Consider the following 19946-nt stretch of genomic DNA (forward strand, 5'->3'; position numbering starts at 1 on the left):
CATTACATTGATTCTATTTTATTTGTTGTTTTTATCTTATCTCACTTCTCTCTCTCGTAGGTCGTTGCCGCTGACAGTCCGCTTGGCGTGAATCAGCTCATCAGGGGACCTCCGGCGCTCTCCCACACCTTCTCCGAGAAGTACGCGTTTGTCAAGTCGTCCCTGTTCGTCGGCGCCTCCCCCTCACACACCTGCACCTTCCAGAAGTCCACCACCGAGATCATGACATTCTATTCCGGGAAACTTTGGACTAGTGGACTGTCTGGAGGAGTCACCGGCGTACTGTTCGGAACCTTCATGTCTGGGGCGAATAGTAAGTCTTGTGTGTGTGTATTTACCTAGTTGTATTTACCAAGTTGTGAAATACAGGAAAAGAGCCGTACTAGGCCTGTGCTATCCCGTCTCCATAACGCTTATTATCCAGTTTGGCTTTAAATTCATGAATCGTTTTTGCACACACAGTCTCCTCGTCAAGTCCGTTCCATGTTGTTATGCTTCTGTATGGAAAACTGTATTTCTTGACATCTCTCCTACAGTCGCTCTTCTTCAATTTCTTACTACTCCCTCTTGTCACACCCAAAATGTACTTCAGCCACACAGTTTTTTATCAAGCTCCCCTGTACCCAAAACCAGTCATCACTTGTATCCGAAACTAGCTGTTACTTGTACGCATAACCACCTCCGCCTCCTTACAAACTCTCTTTACCTCTCCACAGTGGCACCCAAGAAGAAATTCAGCCCCACAACCTCCTACCCCGCTCTCCACGGCCGCACGGAGATCAGCGACAACACATTCATCAACTTCAACACGCGATCATGCGGCAGAAACGTCGCCCTCATGGCCAACCCCGAATCAGACGACGCCGTCCACCCCATCTTCACGAGCGGCCTGACCTTCGTTGAGACAGTGTCGGATAACTACGTCTTCATCAGGAGGGCTAATGTTGACCTCGTGGACCCCTCGGACTGCGTTGATATGGACTGTGATGGACATAAGAAGGTGGTGCTTAAGGATGCCGATGGGTCTCTGCTAAGTACGTGTGTGTGTGTGTGTGTGTGTGTGTGTATTTACCTAGTTGTATTTACCTAGTTGTGGTTTTACAGGGCCTGGGCTTTACGCTTGTGAGGTCCCGTCTCCGTATCTACATTTATCCAACTTTTCCTTAAAGCTTTGCACACTTCTCGCCGATACTACATCCTCACTTAGTCTGTTCCAAACCTCTATATTTCTTTGCAGGAAGCTATATTTCTTTATGTCCTCACTTAGTCTGTTTCAAACCTCTATATTTCTTTGCAGGAAGCTATATTTCTTTATGTCTTCTTCATGTCCTCACTTAGTCTGTTCCAAACCTCCATATTTCTTTGCAGGAAGCTATATTTCTTTATGTCTCTCAAGCATCTTCCCTTCCTCAATTTTTTACTATGTCCTCTTGTGTTCCTGGTGGTTATTTCTTCTTTTAGTAGTAACTCCTCGATGTCTACTTCTTCCATTTTGCTCAATAGTTTGTAGATTTGTATTAGGTCTCCCCTTTCTCTTCTTTGTTCTTGTGTTGGTAAGTCCAATTCCTTTAGTCTTTCCTTGTATGTCAATCCCTCCAGCTCTGAAACCATTTTTGTTGCCATCCTTTGTATTCTTTCTAGTTTCTTTATGTGTTTCTTCTTATTATTCCAACTTTGGTCTGCTTATAGAGGTAATTAATTTTTTCTTCATATCCTTATCCATGTAGTGGAATGCTATTTGTGTGTGTGTGTGTGTGTGTGTGTGTGTGTGTGTGTGTGTGTGTGTGTACCTATTTGTATTTAACTATTTGGTCCTTGAGATGCTTCCTTAAACTGTAAAAACAAGCAAACTAACCAAAAATTAAGCCACTGACTCCCCTCCCTCTTACCCCCTCACCCCCCTACAGGCACGGCAGGCGCCACGCTCATCTCCGAGGCCGAGTTCGAGTGGGATGGCGATGAGAGGCGAGGCGTTGGCGACTACCGCATCCCTGTGCCCCTCCGACAGAACGATGACGGCACTGCGATCCCCGCCGAGGACAAGTTCCCCAACAAAGGTAGAGCTTTGTCGCTAACCTCTTTTCTTTTTTCTTTTTTTCTTTTTTTTCTTCTTTGGTTTTGGTTTCCCCTGCCCTCTCAAATTTAACTTTCTTCACCTAATTTTTTTTCTTCATAGTTTCAGTTTAATACTCCTTTATATTTGCTTCTTTTACTTCTTTCAACCATAAATCAATTTTTCTATTTCCATTTTCAATTTCCTACCCCTTCAAATTCCTCTTCCTTTACTTCTTTCAACCCTAACTCAATTTTTCTATCTCCATTTTCAGTTTCTTACACCTTCATATTTGCCTTCTTTTACTTCTTTCAACCATAACTCACTTTTTCTATCTCCATTTTCAATTTCCTGACCCTTCAAATTCCTCTTCCTTTACTTCTTTCAACCCTAACTCAATTTTTCCATCTCCATTTTCAGTTTCTTACGCCTTCATATTTGCCTTCTTTTATTTCTTTCAACCCTAACTCACTTTTTCTATCTCCATTTTCAATTTCCTACCCCTTCAGATTACTCTTTCTCTATTCATTTAACCCCAAACCCTATTTTTCTACCTTCATTTTCAACCTCCTGCCCCTTCACTTTTCCCTTCCTTCACATCCTTGACATTCCCTTTACATTCCCTTACATATTCCCTTCTTTGACTTTCCCTTCACTTTTCCCTTCTTCCCTCCCTCTACATTCCCTTACATATTCCCTTCTTTTCCTTCCCTATACCTTCCCATCCTTCCCTTCCTTTCCATTCCCTCACAAATTCCCTTCTCTTACATTCCCTTCACATTCCATTTTCATTCCCATCCTTCCATTCCTTTACCTTTCCTTACAAATTCCCTTCTTTTACATTCCCTTCGCATTCCATTTTCATTCCCATCCTTCCATTCCTTTACCTTTCCTTACAAATTCCCTTCTTTTACATTCCCTTCACATTCCATTTTCATTCCCATCCTTCACATTCCCTTACAAATTCCCTCCTTTAATTTACATTCCTATACATTCTCTTTACTTCCCTTTCATTCCCTCGTACATTCCCTCCGCCTTTCCTCTGTCTCCAGGTATCGTGCGTGATGACAGCTGCACCCTGGCTCCGGCGTGGCAGGCATGGGTGTGCAAGACGCTGGAGTACTTCATGATGATTATCGAGAGCATGGACAGTGATACAGAGGTGCGGCGTCTGTCCCCCATCGCCCTCATCGCCAACCCTGGTAAGAAAATGAGATAAGAAATTGGGGATACCGTACCAATATTCTTTTTGTATTTTTATTTTTTCCGTATCACACTCAGCATTTTCTTTTTCGCCTCGAGGAGCTTAACCTGGTAGCTAATCGCAGTTCCTACAGAGACAAAAGTTACGAGCGGCCAAAGGAGAGGTCAGTTTCGGGAGGAGAGGTGTCTTGATACATAACACATTAACACATATCTTTCACATTCCCTCGGCTTCCGCAGGTACGAATGGCTTTGTGGACTTGCTCAACGGACCCATGGATAGAGGCTGGTGTTTTGGTTATACTTGCCAGGAGCGTATCTCAACTTTCTACGCAGTGGTGGCGGGTGACCAGGTGTACGAGATGGCCATGACCAGCACGCCGCCACAGGTAAATATAGTAGTAGAAGTAGAAGTAGTAGTAGTAGTAGTAGTAGTAGTAAAGGAAGGGAAAAGTGAATGAAATGAATAGAGAAAGAGGAATCTGAAAGAGTGGGAACTTGAAATTAAAGGAGGAAAAGAAGGAGAGAGAAGATAAAACAAGTACATATATGGGACACAAATTTGAAGGGATAAGAAACCGAAACTAATGTGAAAAAAAAAGATTAGGACCGAATCGCATTAAGAAAGAGAAATTTGAAAAGCCGGGAAATTTAAACTGTTGAAGAAAAGGAAGAATTGGAGGTTAAAAATGAGGGAAGAAAAATGGATTGGGGATGAAAAATGTGAAGGAAGAGAAATCGAAAGACGCAGAAAATTAAAACTATTGGAAGAAAAAGAATTATAAATGAAAAAGTAAAGTTGGTAAAAAAAAAAGATTAGGGTTGAAAAGAATAAAGGGAGATAAATTAAAGGCACAGGAAATTAAATCTACAGGAAAGAAAAGAGAATTATGAATGAAAAAGTAAAATAGGTAAAAAAAAAAAGATTAGGGATGAAAAGCGTAAAGGAAAAGGAATCAAAATGGCGCAGAAAACCAAAACTTAAGAAAGAAAAAAGAATTATGAATGAAACAAGTAAAATAGGTGATAAAATAGTTATATTATGCTCATTATCTTCATTCACTTCCTCAAATACTTTCTCTTTTTTTTATACTCCTTAGAAATCAATATATTGGTTCATGAAATAATTTTTTATTCTTTCCTCAATTATACCTATTTTCTCTCTCTCTCAATGTCCATCCTGGCTTTCTCTCCTCTCTCCTCCTCTCTCCCTCCCCCCTTCGTTAATACAGGGGGAGAGAAGGACGGAGGAGGAACTATATGAATCTTAATGTGCATGTGTGTGTGTGTGTGTGTGTGTGTGTGTGTGTGTGTGTGTGTGCTTCTATCTCTTTCTCTTCTTCTGCACTTTTTCTTCACTTCTCAACTTACAAACTCTCCCTTCTTCCTCCCTCTCGCCATCCAGGTGCTGCGTCTCCACACCCTCACGGAAGAAGAGGTGGTGGTCCTCCGCATCTTCTTCCCCAAGCTCCAGCGTTACGACATCTACGTGGGCGACACCTTCATCCCCCCCACCAACATCGACACGTCCGTCACCAAGTACCAGCTGCTGCCTGAAGACCCGCTGGCCCCCGAGGCTTTCTTCCCGACGATCTCCGATGTAAGAGGAAGGACCAGTTTTGCGTTTACCGATACTCCCCAGCATTACCAGATTGTCGTACTTGGTGTATTGTTTTTGCCGATTTCTGGCCAAAAACTGTCACCCACAAAGATAACAATATGCATTTATAATTATTGTTAAAACCGGTAATTATTGATACTCGTTTTTTCAATATTTATGGGCCAGAAACCAGAAAATACAATGTTTGGCGTACGGTAATCTGGTAACATTGAATTAGTCCCCCTTCACTAAGTCGGTCCAGAAGCCCCTAACCTAACCTACCCTAACAAAACACTAAACAGTCACTATAGGTCTAAACTCAGAAAATTCATATATGCTTCCTTACTAATGTGACTTCCTATACAACAAAGTGAGGTCATTCTTTGTTGATTTATACCATGTGTTTGAGGATACCCTAACCTAACCTAACCTAACCTTACACAGTCACTATAGGTCTAGACTCAGAAAATTCATATATCCTTCCTTACTAATGTGGCTTCCTAAACAACAAAGTGAAGTCATTCTTTGTTGATTTATACCATGTGTTTGAGGATACCCTAACCTTACCTAACCTAATCTTACAAAACCCTAAACAGTCACTATAGGTCTAGACTCAGAAAATTCATATATGCCTCCTTACTAATGTGACTTTCTATACAACAAAGTGAGGTCATTCTTTCTTGATTTATACCCTAAGGTGGTCAGGGAAATGACATAAACACCCTAATACTAATAATATCCTCGCAGGCCGTCGGATCGAACTACCTCCAGCGGTCCGCCAAGCTCCTTCATGTGGTGGTCGGCAAGTCGCAGATCGTCACCATCAAGACCACGCCCATGATCACCCTGCAGAGCGGTCTCGTGGTCACCGAGAGCGACTTTTACGAAGAGAACCTCCTGCAGAACCTCGTGGACCTCTTCGGCATTTCCCCCGACAACATCAGAATCACCAACATCGTCCCTGAGAATTCAAGGCGTGGGTGGACCAGGCAGGGCACCGTGACCATGGATGTTTCGGTGAGGCTTTGAGGGTGCCGTGATGTTCCCCTTTTCTGCCTCTCTATCTCTCTCTCTCTCTCTCTCTCTCTCTCTCTCTCTCTCTCTCTCTCTCTCTCTCTCTCTCTCTCTCTCCCCACCCCCCCACCCTTTTTTCCATTCTTTTTCTTCTTTTCTTCCATGGTTTTTCTTCTCTTTTCCTTATTTTTCCTTTCCTCCTTCATGTCTTACCATTTTCTTTGATTCTTTGTTGTTTCCTTCTTTTCCTTTTTCCTTCTATTGGTTCTTCTCTTTTCCTTCTTTCCTTCTTTTTCCTTTTTGCCTTCCTTTGCTTTTCCTTCTTTCTTCACCTTCCCTTCTTTTGTTTTTTCCTCTTCTCTTTTCCTTCTTTTTCCTTTTTTCCTTCTATTGTTTTTTCTCTCTTCCTTATTTTTTCTTTCCTCCTTCGTGCCTCACCATTCCCTCTTTTTTGCGATTGTGTGTTTCATCTTCCTCTTTCTAATTCCCTTTTTTATCTGTATTGTTCTCCTTTTTTTTAGTCAGTCATAAGCAGACTAGACTTAAGGGCCAGTGTGACAGAGATGAGCACTGAGGCCATGGACAGCTCTAGCATAAGCCCCCAACTTAACCTTAATCCTTTTTCCTCAAGGCCGAGATCGCCAGCGCGCCGACAACCTCACCGGACGGAGCTGAGTCTGCATTGGACGCGCCGGTGCTTACGTTCGAGGCTCTGGAGTCCGCGTACGAGACAGCCGTCAACAAATTCCAGGAGGGATCGTGCGAGACGTGTGCCTCTCTCAAGGTAAGGTTGCTTATCACACATCCGTTTGCTTTTCCTCTGTGTTTTTCTGTGCCTCAAGTTAAATAAGTTTGTATATCTCTTTCCTCACACATTCATCTCTTAGTTTATTCTGTCCTCTCTATTCCTCCCTCAAACTGCCTTTTTTTGTTTACTTATTTCATCCCTAACCCTTTTTTTCTTCCTTCAGTTTCAACCTCTTACCTCTTCAGATTCCTCATTTTTTCATCCCTAATCTTTCCCCCGTCAGACTATCAGCCCGCAGAATCCTCCCCCAGCTGAGGCTCCCCCGAAGGCCACAGAGGAGACAGGTTCCGTCGTCATCGAGAACGGGACTCTCTTCTCCGAGCTGCAGCAGAAGGAGGAGGCGGCCGCCCTCAACAAGAGCCTGGAAACCGTTGAGTTCTCCCAGCCGTCTGCGTCTGAGATCCTGACTGGTGTGCCGTCGTATGTGGTGGTGGACACGAGCTTCTCAACACTGCCCTCGATCACCGTGCGGGATGAAGAGGTATGTGTGTGTGCGTATGTGTGTGTGTGTGTGTGTGTTTATCTTTTTGTATCAACAGTGTAGGATGAAGAGATATCTGTGTGTTTACCTAGTTATATTTACCTAGTTGTGGATGTGTGTGTGTGTGTCTGTGTGTGTGTGTAGATGTGTGTATATTTACCTAGTTATAGTATACAGTGTGGGGTAAAAAGGTGTGTATGTGTGTGTGGGGTGGGGGGGGGGGCATGTGTGTGTCTGTGTTTTGTCTGTCTATCTATCGATCTATTTATCCGTCTGTCTTTCTATCAATCTATCTATCTTTGTGTGTGTATATTTAAGCCTCGGAAAATTATATCCAGTCTCATTCTCTCTCAAAAGGAAACTCAGAAGAAGAGAAAATGAAAAAACAACAAGAGTGACTGTCATTTTCATCGCTCACTCAGGGAAATATCATAAACAACTCAGAAAGAAAAAAAAAAAAAAAAATCACTGCCGTCTTTTTCTCTCACTCCTCTCTCACTCATAAGCAGTCTCAGAGGATAAGAGATGATATAAAAACATTAGTAACAACCCCTATCTCCGTCTCTCACTCAGGGAAATATCATAAACAACTCAGAAAGAAAAAAAAAATAATCACTGCTGTCTTTTTCTCTCACTCTTCTCTCACTCATAAGCAGTCTCAGAGGATAAGAGATGATATAAAAACATTAGTAACAACCCCTATCTCCATCTCTCACTCAGGGAAATATCATAAACAACTCGGAAAGAAAAAAAAAATAATAATCACTGCCGTCTTTTTCTCTCACTCCTCTCGCTCATAAGCAACCTCAGAGGATAAGAGAAGATAAAAGACATTAGTAACAACCCCATTTTCCTCGCCCACTCAGGGAAACATCGTCAACAACCTGGGCATTGAGAACGACCCCTGGAGGTTCACCGCCACGCTCACGGGCGGCGCTCAGGGAGTGACGCTCGGGGGCACCACCTCCGTTCCCTACGTGGACGGCGCCGCGACCTTCACCGACCTTTCCGTCAGTGCCCCCGGGGAGGACTTCAGCCTGTCCTTCGCCATCACGTACCCTGCGGACGCCCCGGCCCTCCCCGTCGCCCTCAGCCAGACCTTCAAGTGAGTAGCTGCAGCGTTTATTTATTTATTTATTTATTTATTTATTTTATTTTATTTATTTTTTTTTTTTTTTTTTTTTTACAGTACAATATGGGTAGCGGCCTTTTTTTTCCATCATTGTTTCCTTTTTTTTTTCCCCTTGAACCGTTTCCTTTCCCGTAAAAAAAAATACATCACTTACTATACATCCCGTCTCCCTTCAGTGCAAGAGCCGAGATCCCCATGGCGGTCAACATCGACATTTCCGAGGACATGCTTAACGTGGGGCAGCCCTTCACCGTCTCCATACAGCTGGTGGATGAGGACTCTGGGGAACTGTTGGACGGGACACTTTTCGAGGTGAGCTGTGACCCACTCATAAAGGTGTGGTACCCAGTAAAAGCCTCACCAGACCCACCTATTTGGATTCTGTTTAGGAGCAGCGAGTAGCAGGCTTTTTTTATATTATTGTTTCCTTTTTTTTGTCTCCTTTGTTGTAAAAAAAAAAGTATGTACATATAAGCCAAACCCAATTTCACGATCCAACACTGGCTTTGTAATCGCCAAAACTAGGCTTTTCAATCTTCTACGCTTCCTAGGTTTTCAACACAGCACAGACACACACCTAACTTTCCTCCTTCCCAGTAATGTCCCACCAGACCCATTCATGTATTATCCAAACCCAATTTCACGATCCAACACTGGCTTTGTAATCACCGAAACTGGGCTTTTCAATCTTCTACGCTTCATAGGTTTTCAACACAGCACGGCCACTCATCTAACTTTCCCCCTTCCTGGTAAAGTCCCACCAGACCCATTTATGTGTTATCCAAACCCAATTTCACGACCCAACACCGGTTTTGTAATCGCCGGAACTAGGCTCTTCAATCTTCTACGCTTCCTAGGTTTTCGACGCAGCACGGACACACACCTGACTTTCCTCCTTCCTCAGTCGCATATATATTTTCATGCTGCAGTGAGATAGCCTTCTGTAACCTTGCTTAATCTTCTTCTTCTTCCCCGCCACTCTCTCAGGACCAGGTCATCGTTGGGGAGCTGCTAGAGAGGAGGAACCCGAAGGCAATACCCAACCTTGTCAAGAGGTGAGAGAGAGAGGGAGAATGTGAAAGAGAGAGGGAGAGAGATTTTGCAGGGACTTAACAGATTGAAGAGAATGAAAGAATGATAATAAAGGGAAACACTGACCATGAGATAATAGGGAAATAATGGAAGAGAGAGAGAGAGATAGAGGGAGGGAAAGAAGGAGAATGTGAAAGATGGAAGGGAATGAAAGAGTGACAATAAAGTGAAATACTGACCAAAAGATAATAGAGAGATAATGGAAGCAATCTGATTCAAAACACTACTACTACTACTACTAATAATAATAATAATAATAATAATAGTAATACAATACTTACCCCTATAATTTCCCCTCGACAGATTCTACGAGATGTCTCCAAGCAGTTCGGAGATTCCCCTCGAGATCACTCTGGACAAGGAAGCCGTGCGATACCAACTCATTACCCGCGTGTCCATCGTGCCTGGCGAATGGTATCTGGAAGGGAAGACTAAACGTGAGTGTGGGAAGCAGCTTGAGGGGAAAGGAAGATACGAAAGAAATAAACAAAAGAGGAAAAAGAAACTCACGCGGCGCTGATCTTGTAGAGAAGGAAAGGATGAGGAGAGAAGGAGAATGAGGATGAAAGAATGAGGATGCAAATGGGAGAAAGGGAGAATGAGAAGAAGAGAATGAGAATGAGGAGAAGGAGAATGAGAATGGAAATGAGAGAATAGGAGAAGGAGAAGGAGAGAATGAGAATGAAAATGACAGAATGGGAGGAAAAGGAGAAGAAGAATGAGAGAATGAGAATGGAAATGAGAGAATAGAAGAATGAGGAGAAGTGAATGAGAAGGAGAAGGAGAATGAAAATGAGAGAATAGGAGAATGAGAAGGAGAAGAAGGAGAGAATGAGAATGAAAATGACAGAATGGGAGGAAAAGGAGAAGAAGAATGAGAGAATGAGAATGGAAATGAGAGAATAGAAGAATGAGGAGAAGTGAATGAGAAGGAGAAGGAGAATGGAAGAATGAGAAGGAGAAGGAGAGAATGAAAAGGAGAATGAGAGAATGAGAACACAAATACAAAGGGATAGTTTTATGACCCTGGTGGTAGTCTGACCCTTCTTCTGTACCATGAGCCTAAAATACCACTCACTAGAACCAGAGTCATCACCTGTTCGACCTCTGGAAATACATGACGTGAGGGGCAAGAGTGTCCGAGGATATCCCACTAATACCCCCTTCTTATCCTCTGCAGGCATGGTCATTTATCCCGAGGAAGTGAGTCGGCAGGATGATTCAGTAACCAAGACCGTCGGAGTGGAATTGTACAGAGGCAAGCTCCTGACAGACTTGAACGAGGAGGTACGTGAGAAACACCCAATCTCTCTACGTGTTTGAGTAGGTCCACCTTACACACACGGAAACATTGATAGGTTAGAAGAAATCAACACCAAGGGCGGCTAGGCTCATTACAAACAGTTACACTCGAACGCCTGGCATCACAACACGGATCAAACAACAGATAAATATGGAACCTCTTCTCATTACAAACAGTTACACTCGAACGCCTGGCATCACAACACGGATCAAACAACAGATAAACATGGAACTTCTCATCACAAACAGTTACACTCAAACGCCTGGCATCACATCACGGATCAAACAACAGATAAACATGGAACTTCTCATCACAAACAGTTACACTCAAACGCCTGGCATCACAACACGGATCAAACAACAGATAAACATGGAACTTCTCATCACAAACAGTTACACTCAAACGCCTGGCATCACAACACGGATCAAACAACAGATAAACATGGAACTTCTCATCACAAACAGTTACACTCAAACGCCTGGCATCACAACACGGATCAAACAACAGATAAACATGGAACTTCTCATCACAAACAGTTACACTCAAACGCCTGGCATCACATCACGGATCAAACAACAGATAAACATGGAACTTCTCATCACAAACAGTTACACTCAAACGCCTGGCATCACAACACGGATCAAACAACAGATAAACATGGAACTTCTCATCACAAACAGTTACACTCAAACGCCTGGCATCACATCACGGATCAAACAACAGATAAACATGGAACTTCTCATCACAAACAGTTACACTCAAACGCCTGGCATCACAACACGGATCAAACAACAGATAAACATGGAACCTCTTCACATACGCAGACTTAAAGACTTACACTTATGCACAAGATCACAAACACTCACACTGACATTGACCCACACACATACTTACACAACGCAAACAGTCAACGTACTCGTAACACTCACATCCATAAATACCAAACATATCACACTAACACTGACGCATACAAACACTCATACTTTCCACGCACCATATGTGACTAGAACAGCCTCCCTCAACAGCTTCTTTACACTAATTCAACTCGTACCACAAACAGAAAGTAAGTCAAATCATATTGGTGGACACTGGGAAAGGTTGGTTAATCACTGTTGATATATGCTGAGACAGAGGTTGAATCTTATTGGTGAAGCATCAAATCAAAGTTATATTAAAGCTCTGGTCCTGTCAACTCGTTCCACAAACAGAAAGTATAAGTCAAATTGTATATTGGTGGACACTAGGAAAGGTTGGTTAATCACTGTTGGTATGTGCTGAGACAGAGGTTGAATCTTATTGGTGAAGCATCAAATCAAAGTTATATTAAAGCTCTGGTTCTTTTTTGCTTCTTTTTGTATCTTCAAGTCCAGAATCATCATTTTGACCCTTTCGTCTTTCACAACTTGAACCTCACGTAGTCAGGAACCTAATGTGTTTTTGGCGAGTGAAGCGAAAGAAGTAAACTAATCTCTGGACCCCGCTTCCTCTTTCCATCCACTTATAGAACAGTGTTTCCTCTTTCTTCTGGTATGATCCGTTTCGTTCTGTCTGTATTGTTTTCCTCTCTGTCTCCACCATCACTTAAAATCACTTTGGGCCGTATTACTAAACATTTCATCGCCCAAGTTGACCTATTTGACAAGGCTTTCGTACGAGTTTGGGGTATTTCCACGAGTAGTTTTATGACCCTGGTGGTAGTCTGACCCTTCTTCTGTACCGTGAACCTAAAGAAACACTCATTAGAACCCGATTGATCCCCTCTTTGACCTTTAGAAATAGTTGATATGAGAAGTGAGTGTGTCTTATAATCCCGGCCTTTATGTACAGCTGGAGGATGCAGTGCTGGCGTATCTGATCGAGAACTTCAACATGGAAAGAAGTAACATCGTCTGGGGGCCCGTGACGGTTGGCAACAAGGAAAGGAAGATGGTGCCTGCAGAATTTGAGGTAAGGAGGGTTGAGCTTTTTTCGAGAATGGGAGAGACAGAATGACACAATCTTACCCTCAGAGAAAAACAAAATCAAAGTGAAAAAGAGTGTTGAATTTGAGGTAAGGAGGGTTGAGCCTTTTTTGAGAATGGGAGAGACAGAATGACACAATCTTACCCTCAGAGAAAAACAAAATCAAAGTGAAAAAGAGTGTTGAATTTGAGGTAAGGAGGTTGAGCCTTTTGAGAATGGGAGAGACAGAATGACACAATCTTACCCTCAGAAAAACAAAATCAAAGTGAAAAAGAGTGTTGAATTTGAGGTAAGGAGGGTTGAGCCTTTTTTGAGAATGGGAGAGACAGAATGACACAATCTTACCCTCAGAGAAAAACAAAATCAAAGTGAAAAAGAGTGTTGAATTTGAGGTAAGGAGGGTTGAGCCTTTTTTGAGAATGGGAGAGACAGAATGACACAATCTTACCCTTAGAGAAACACAAGATTATAGAAAAAAAGTGTGATGAATTTTAGGTCAGGAGGGTTGAGCCTTTTCGAGAATGGGAGAGACAAAATGACACAATCTTACCCTCAGAGAAACAAGATTATAGAAAAAAAGAGTTCTGAGTTCAAGGTAAGGAGGGTTGAGCCTTTATGAGAATGGGAGACAAAATGACACAATCTTACCCTTAGAGAAACACAAAATTATAGAAAAAAAGAGTTCTGAGTTCAAGGTAAGGAGGGTTGAGCCTTTATGAGAATGGGAGATTGACAATATGATGCAACCTTGCCCTCAGAAAAACGCAAAATCAAAGAGCAAAAGAATGTTGAATTTGAGGTAGGGAGGGTTGAGCCTTTATGAGAATGGGAGACAGACAAAATGACACAATCTTACCCTTAGAGAAACACAAGATTATAGAAAAAAAGAGTTCTGAATTCTCTAGTATCTGAATAGTCGCTAATTTCTTAAACCTTTCTTTATTTTCTTTCCATATCTCTTTATTTTCCATTCAGTCTTATTTCTTTGCAATTCACAAGTTTCCTCTACCATGATCTGTTTCTTAATAATCATAAGTTTCCTCTTTTTTTTATTCTCCTGTATCTGAATAGTCATAAATTTCTTAAGGGGGAGTGTTGAGCCTTTATGAGAATGGGAGATGGACAAAATGACGCAATGTTACCCTCAGAGAAACACAAGATTATGAAGAAAAAGTTGCAGAAAACGAGAGAACAACCAACAACAACCACCACTAACAACCAATTCCTTGTCTAACCTCACCCCAACCTTTCCGCAGATCTCAGGCCCGTCGGAACAAGTCACAAACACCATCAATGACCTCTGTAGGGAGTTGAAGAGCAAAGTGTTGGTGCGGGTTGAAAGCGACTGCCAGAGAGGATCGTACAGGATGTTGCATGTGTATGTCGATGGCGAGAAACAGAAATGCAGGAGGAGGACGTTGATGCCAGAGTCATCGGTGGGGAAGAACTCTGTGGTCGTCATCAATGGTACTCGCAGCATGTCAATGGATGAGTCGACACTGGTGGAAGGCATTGAGGTCATAAATGTCACTCGCGCGGAGACGACAATTGGAAGGCACAAGTTTAACCGAGGATAAACTGGACGAATTTGATCACTGAGGGAACTGGACAAGACTAACCAAGGATAATCTAAAGCAGTATGAACAGGAAAGGAAGGAAAAAAAAAAAAAAAACTCCACTCGCAGTGTGACAACATTTGGAAGGATCAAGTTCAACCAAGGACAAATTCAATGAATTTGATCACTGAGGGAATGGCACAATTCTAACCAAGGACAATCTAAAGCAGTATGATCAGGAAGCGAAGAATAATGGAAAACTCCGGCATCTTAAACTCCTTTCTAACTGTGACACCATTTGGAAGGATCAAGTTCAACCGAGGACAAACTTAACCAATTTGATCACTGAGGGGATGGCACAAGTTTACACCAAGATAATCTGATGTATTTAATTATGAAGAAAACGGGTGAGTCCAAGAATGAACCAGCATTCGTACACTAACCAAAGTAGCCGATAGTGCATTGTTGTGAGTTGTAGTTAGACATGGTGCTGGTTATAGCGATCCACAGAATAGAAAACGCATGCTATCGTAAACCAACATATTGGTATTTTCTAATCAGAGGAACTTCTTAAGAGCATTTTGATGAAGTTTCTCTTAACAAGCATGATTTTGATATGTGTAGTCGTAACCCTGTATTCCAAGTTCTTTTCAATAGCCATCTTGATCTGGGTTTTGAATGAAGGACAAATTTGTATCTTTGGGTAACTGAATCATCTTTTTGACCCCTTCATCTTTCACAGCCTGATCGAGCCTCTTGTGATTGGTAGTAAAGTAAAAGAAGTAAACAGTTTTGAACAATCCTTTCCAGTCTTCCAATAGCCATCTTGATCTGGGCTTTGAATGAAGGACAAATTTGTATCTTCAAGTCCAGAATCATCATTTTGACCCTTTCGTCTTTAACAACTTGATCCTCAGTAGTCAGGAAGCTATAATGTGTTTTTGGCGAGTGAAGCAAAAGAAGTAAACTAATCACTTAACATCACTTAAAATCACTTAATATATTCGTAAGTCTAGTTCATAAGTTCTGAGATGCTTGACCACTTAACTGTATATCAACTTGTGTACTCTTAAAACTGTGAAAAATATAACATTAGAGGCATTTGAGTTACTGATTTTCTCTAACCACCATCACCTCTGTCTCCTCATGCATGCCTCCTCACCTGACCTGCTGTGTGATTCTGCATATTTTCATAGATTTTACATATTTTCATTCATAGACCACTCAGACATAATTCTCGTTCCCGACATGTCATCGATCATAAACAATTTGGGTTCATCCACATTCGTAAAACCACTATTAAGGATTTTGAAGTATTTTATTAGTTTCCCTCGAAGGCAACATTTACCAAGAAAGAAAACAAAGTAAGATATAACAAGATATAGTTTGCATAATTTGTAGCATAAGGAAGATATCAACTTGGCTGCAATTTAAACACCCTCTAGTTTAACAATATCCCCTCTGTATATGTGGGAGACCAAAACTGCACCATGTATTCCAAGTGAGGTCTGACTAACTATTGTGCATCGGTAGTATTAGTACATAGTAGAGTGAGTAGAGTAGTGTTAAAATAGTCTCATTCTTATAAGTCAACCCTTATAATCCCATGATAATCCCTACTAACTCCTAGGTAATCCCCTTATGACCAGTTGTGTGAAGCTAAATGAGTTAATCACTAATAGTTAATCCCTAATAATCCTCAAAGTGATCTCCTCATTAACCAAGGATAATCTAAAGCAATATGATCAGGAAAGGAAGGAAACTAAAAAAACAACTCCACTCGCACTGTGACAACATTTGGAAGGATCAAGTTCAACCGAAATTACCTGCTATTGTTAAGCTAGGCGAGTTGGTCCCTAATAGTTAATCCCTAATGATCTAGTAATCCCTCATCGCCTGTTGCAAAAACTAGATGAGTTAATCCTAATCCCTAATCGTTAATCCCAAATAAACCCCTATAGCTAATCCCATTATGGTTTGTGTGAAGTTAGACAAGTTAATCCCTATAGTTAATCCCAAATACACACACACACACACACACACACACAGGAAATGGAAAGAGAGACAATCAAAGGAGAAGTGAAGTAAGAATTTTAAAGAGAGAAAGAAGACAGACGAAGAAGGGAATAAGTAATGGAAGATGAGGTAGAGGAAAAGGGAAGATTTAAGAAGGAATAGAAAGGAGAAAAGGTACAGAAAGAGAGACAAAGGAGAATTAAGTGAAGGAGGAATTTCAAAGAGAGAAAAGAAGGAAGGCAAAGGGAGGAAATAAGGAATGGAAGGAGGGATAGAGGAGGAGGGAAGAAGAAATAATAAGAATAGGAAGGAAAAACGAAAGAAGAAAATAAATAAAAGGAAAAGGAGAAAGGGAAGAAACAGTGAAGTAGGAATTTAACGAAAGAAAGAAGGAAGGCAAAAGGAAGGAATAAGAAATGGAAGAGGAGGAAAGAAAGAAGGAATAGGAAGGAAAAAGCGAAAGGAGAGAAAAATAGAAGAAGTAGAAAGGTAAGAAATAGTGAAGTAGGAATTTAAAGAAAGAAAGAAGAAAGGCAAAGAATGGAATAAGAAATGGAAGAGGAGGAAAGAAAGAAGGAATAGGAAGGAAAAAAAAAACGAAAGGAGAGAAGAAATAACGGAAAGAGGAGAGAGGGAAGAACTACACACACACACACACACACACGCACACACACACACACACACACACACACACACGCACGCACACACACACACACATACACGCACACACACACGCACACAGTGGTATAATATAGTATTGATTTAACTTAAGTATATGGCGTGCACTTAATATAATGTTAGTTCTGTGGGCTGCCTGTTTGAAGCATATAATTGAGTTTCATTAAGTTATATTTGCTATGAGAATTGCTTACGAGGGGAGGGGACAGCTTATAGTAGTAGTAGTAGTAGTAGTAGTAGTAGTAGTAGTAGTAGTAGTAGTAAAATTGAAATGAGAAAGATTGACACGGGAAATATTGGAAGAGAAAACTTGCAATAGGAAAATTGAAAAGGAAGGAAGAGAGAGAGGAAGGGAAGAAAGGAAAAAAAAAGTAGAGAAGGAGAAAGGAAGAAAGAAAGGAGAAAGAAAAGGAAAGCAGGAAGGAAAGGAATTAAGGGATCGGGACTCAATTTTTGTTAAGATATCCATAGCCATTTTCATTTTCCTTATAAGAATTGCCTACAGTTGCTCAGTGATAAGTTTTACATATGGGGATAGTTTGAAATGGTGCGTGGATACCGTAACATTAGTCAAGTTAACCCTGCAAGGTGTCGTTTTCTTTCAGTCGGTAGATTTATAGAAGGTGATACTAACTTGCCACTGTATCGAAAGTTTACTATAGTGTCCCCTTTAATGGTACTTCTCCTCCTCCTCCTCCTCCTCTTCTTCCTCCTGCTAATAACTCTAATCCTCCTCTTCCTCCTCCTCCACCTGCAATATTCTCCTCCTCATCTTCCTCTCCTCCTCCTCCTCCTCCTCCTCTCCATAATAACCTTTCCCCTTCTTCCTCTTTCTCCTTTTCCTCATGTAATAGATATCTTAATTCTCCTCCTCCTCTTCCTCCTCCTCCTTTCTCTCTCCTGCTAACCTTTCTTTGATGGAATTTGAGAGAGAGAGAGAGAGAGAGAGAGAGAGAGAGAGAGTAATACAGAAGTTACCTCCATACAGCGTTGCCAGATTATCGTATTCCCCACATTGTATTTATCATTTTTAAGCCTCAAACTCTCGCACCTACACAAATAACGTAAGAATATTAAAGTTAGCGTTAAAACTGTTATTTATGGATGTTTGTTTGTTTGTTTTTGCTAAAGATATCAGTCAGAAACTACGAAAATGCAATACGGTATGTACGATAATTTAATTGGTAACGCTGTCTCCACACGAAGCTTCACTCTTAAATAAAAAAAATGTTCTGGGAATGAGAGAAAGAAAGCTTGAGGGAAAGAAGTTAATTTAAGAGGCAGTTAAGGATCGATCTGTGACTTGAAAATGTTAAGTGTCTCTCTCTCTCTCTCTCTCTCTCTCTCTCTCTCTCTCTCTCTGGTAATGTAGGAATGTCTGGAATGTAAAAAAAAAAAGATATGTAATGTTATGTTATTGAGGACATTGATTTTATTTGAGAGAGAGAGAGAGAGAGAGAGAGAGAGAGAGAGAGAGAGAATGGTAAAGAACAGTAATAAGAGAAACGAAATATGAGTAAAAAAAAGAAATCTAAAGAAAATAAATTAAAAACAAAAGATATGAGAAAAAAATAATAAAAGAAAATAAAAGAAAATGTGCGTGCGAGGAGTACATTCGTAACCAAAATAAATAAATAAATAAATAAACAATAAACAAATAAAAAACAATAAAAAGCTAGAGAATAATGAAATAACCGTGTCTTTATTCTTCCACTCTTAAAAAGTCACTAACGGAAAACAATTTTGGGCGCCACTGGACTTTATCGAATTCGCTGAAAGAACATTCGCAAATACAACAATTGAGCAATTCTTAAGGTCGTTACTGTTAACCATTTCCCATTTTCCTTTACCAGAGAGAGAGAGAGAGAGTGTGTGTCCATGTTTGTTTGTTTGTTTGTTCGTTTCTTGTTTATTTCCTACTGTAAAGTGATAGATAGCCTACTTGATTTAATGACTTAATAGATAATTGTTCTCTGAATATAAATAGCTTTCGTATGACAACTAAATGACTGCTTGTATAACGCTCTCTCTCTCTCTCTCTCTCTCTCTCTCTCTCTCTCTCTCTCTCTCTCTCTCTCTCTCTCTCTCGGTTTCGTTTTTTTATTCCTTTTTTCCTGTTAATCATTTTTCTTCCCCCCTCCCCCTCCTCTCTCTCTCTCTCTCTCTCTCTCTTGGTTTCGTTAATTATTCCTTTTTTCCTTTTTATCATTTTTCTTCCCCCCCCCCCCCCCTCTCTCTCTCTCTCTCTCTCTCTCTCTCTCTCTCTCTCTCTCTCTCTCTCTCTCTCTCTCTCTGTTTTGGTGTTGTTTTTATTCCTTTTTTCCTTTTAATCATTTTTCTTCCCCCCTTCTCTCTCTCTCTCTCTCTCTCTCTCTCTCTCTCTCTCTCTCTCTCTCTCTCTCTCTCTCTCTCTAACTTGATTTTCCACCACCTCGCAAAGTCACTTAATAACAGAGAACGATTTTGGGAAACGTTAAATTCCTTCGCGAACGTTCAAAGCATTCACAGTTGGCTCCAGTAAACGGTTGTTCGCTCTCTGTAACGTAACTCTAAGCCTTTTCCTTTTTTTTTTCCTTTACTGTATATACATTTTTTTTATATATATATTCACAAACGTTGAAGTACTTTGGGCTAACGTTTACGTGTATCGTTGAAGTACTGACCGTTACGAGTTTACGATAGGCTATTGTTTATTTATTTATTTATGTAAGTTATTATATTATTTCTTTTACCGGTTAGAATTTATCGTCACAAACAGATATTATACTCACAATTTTTTTTTTTAATATCTATCTTTCTTGTTATAAAACCATCACTATTTTCTGTAGCATGATAGTTTATTTTACAACATTTATCTGATTTTTTACCTTTTCGTCCATTTAAATCGTTTTGTCATCTCTATACCTTTTTTTTCTATTGCATAATCTTTCCTCTTTCACTTCTCAGCTTCTCTATCCTTTCTTTTTATATAACAATTGCTACTTTCTTTTCTGTTATAATCTTTTCTCTACATCACTTATCAGCATCTCTATCTTTTTCTCCTTTTTC

The 19946-nt window shown here is 40.8% G+C and overlaps 1 protein-coding gene across 2 annotated transcripts in view; it reads left to right on the forward strand.

Moving 5' to 3' along the window:
• The window catches only part of LOC126980267 (fibrocystin-L-like), an 85631-nt gene extending 70321 nt beyond the window's left edge, over window positions 1–15310 (forward strand). For both annotated transcript variants that reach the window (XM_050829959.1, XM_050829960.1), the window contains exons 63-78: window positions 61–313; window positions 717–1034; window positions 1908–2057; window positions 3106–3255; window positions 3497–3645; window positions 4662–4856; window positions 5604–5873; window positions 6502–6654; window positions 6902–7159; window positions 8026–8264; window positions 8468–8603; window positions 9279–9346; window positions 9687–9820; window positions 10564–10670; window positions 12514–12633; window positions 13905–15310. In XM_050829959.1, coding sequence (XP_050685916.1) covers window positions 61–313; window positions 717–1034; window positions 1908–2057; window positions 3106–3255; window positions 3497–3645; window positions 4662–4856; window positions 5604–5873; window positions 6502–6654; window positions 6902–7159; window positions 8026–8264; window positions 8468–8603; window positions 9279–9346; window positions 9687–9820; window positions 10564–10670; window positions 12514–12633; window positions 13905–14225 — 3021 coding nt within the window. In that variant the 3' untranslated portion in view covers window positions 14226–15310. The remainder of the gene's footprint in view (window positions 1–60; window positions 314–716; window positions 1035–1907; window positions 2058–3105; window positions 3256–3496; window positions 3646–4661; window positions 4857–5603; window positions 5874–6501; window positions 6655–6901; window positions 7160–8025; window positions 8265–8467; window positions 8604–9278; window positions 9347–9686; window positions 9821–10563; window positions 10671–12513; window positions 12634–13904) is intronic.
• The last annotated feature ends 4636 nt before the right edge of the window (window positions 15311–19946 follow it).

This window comes from Eriocheir sinensis, chromosome 44, assembly GCF_024679095.1.
Source record: "Eriocheir sinensis breed Jianghai 21 chromosome 44, ASM2467909v1, whole genome shotgun sequence".
Lineage (NCBI taxonomy): Eukaryota > Metazoa > Arthropoda > Malacostraca > Decapoda > Varunidae > Eriocheir > Eriocheir sinensis.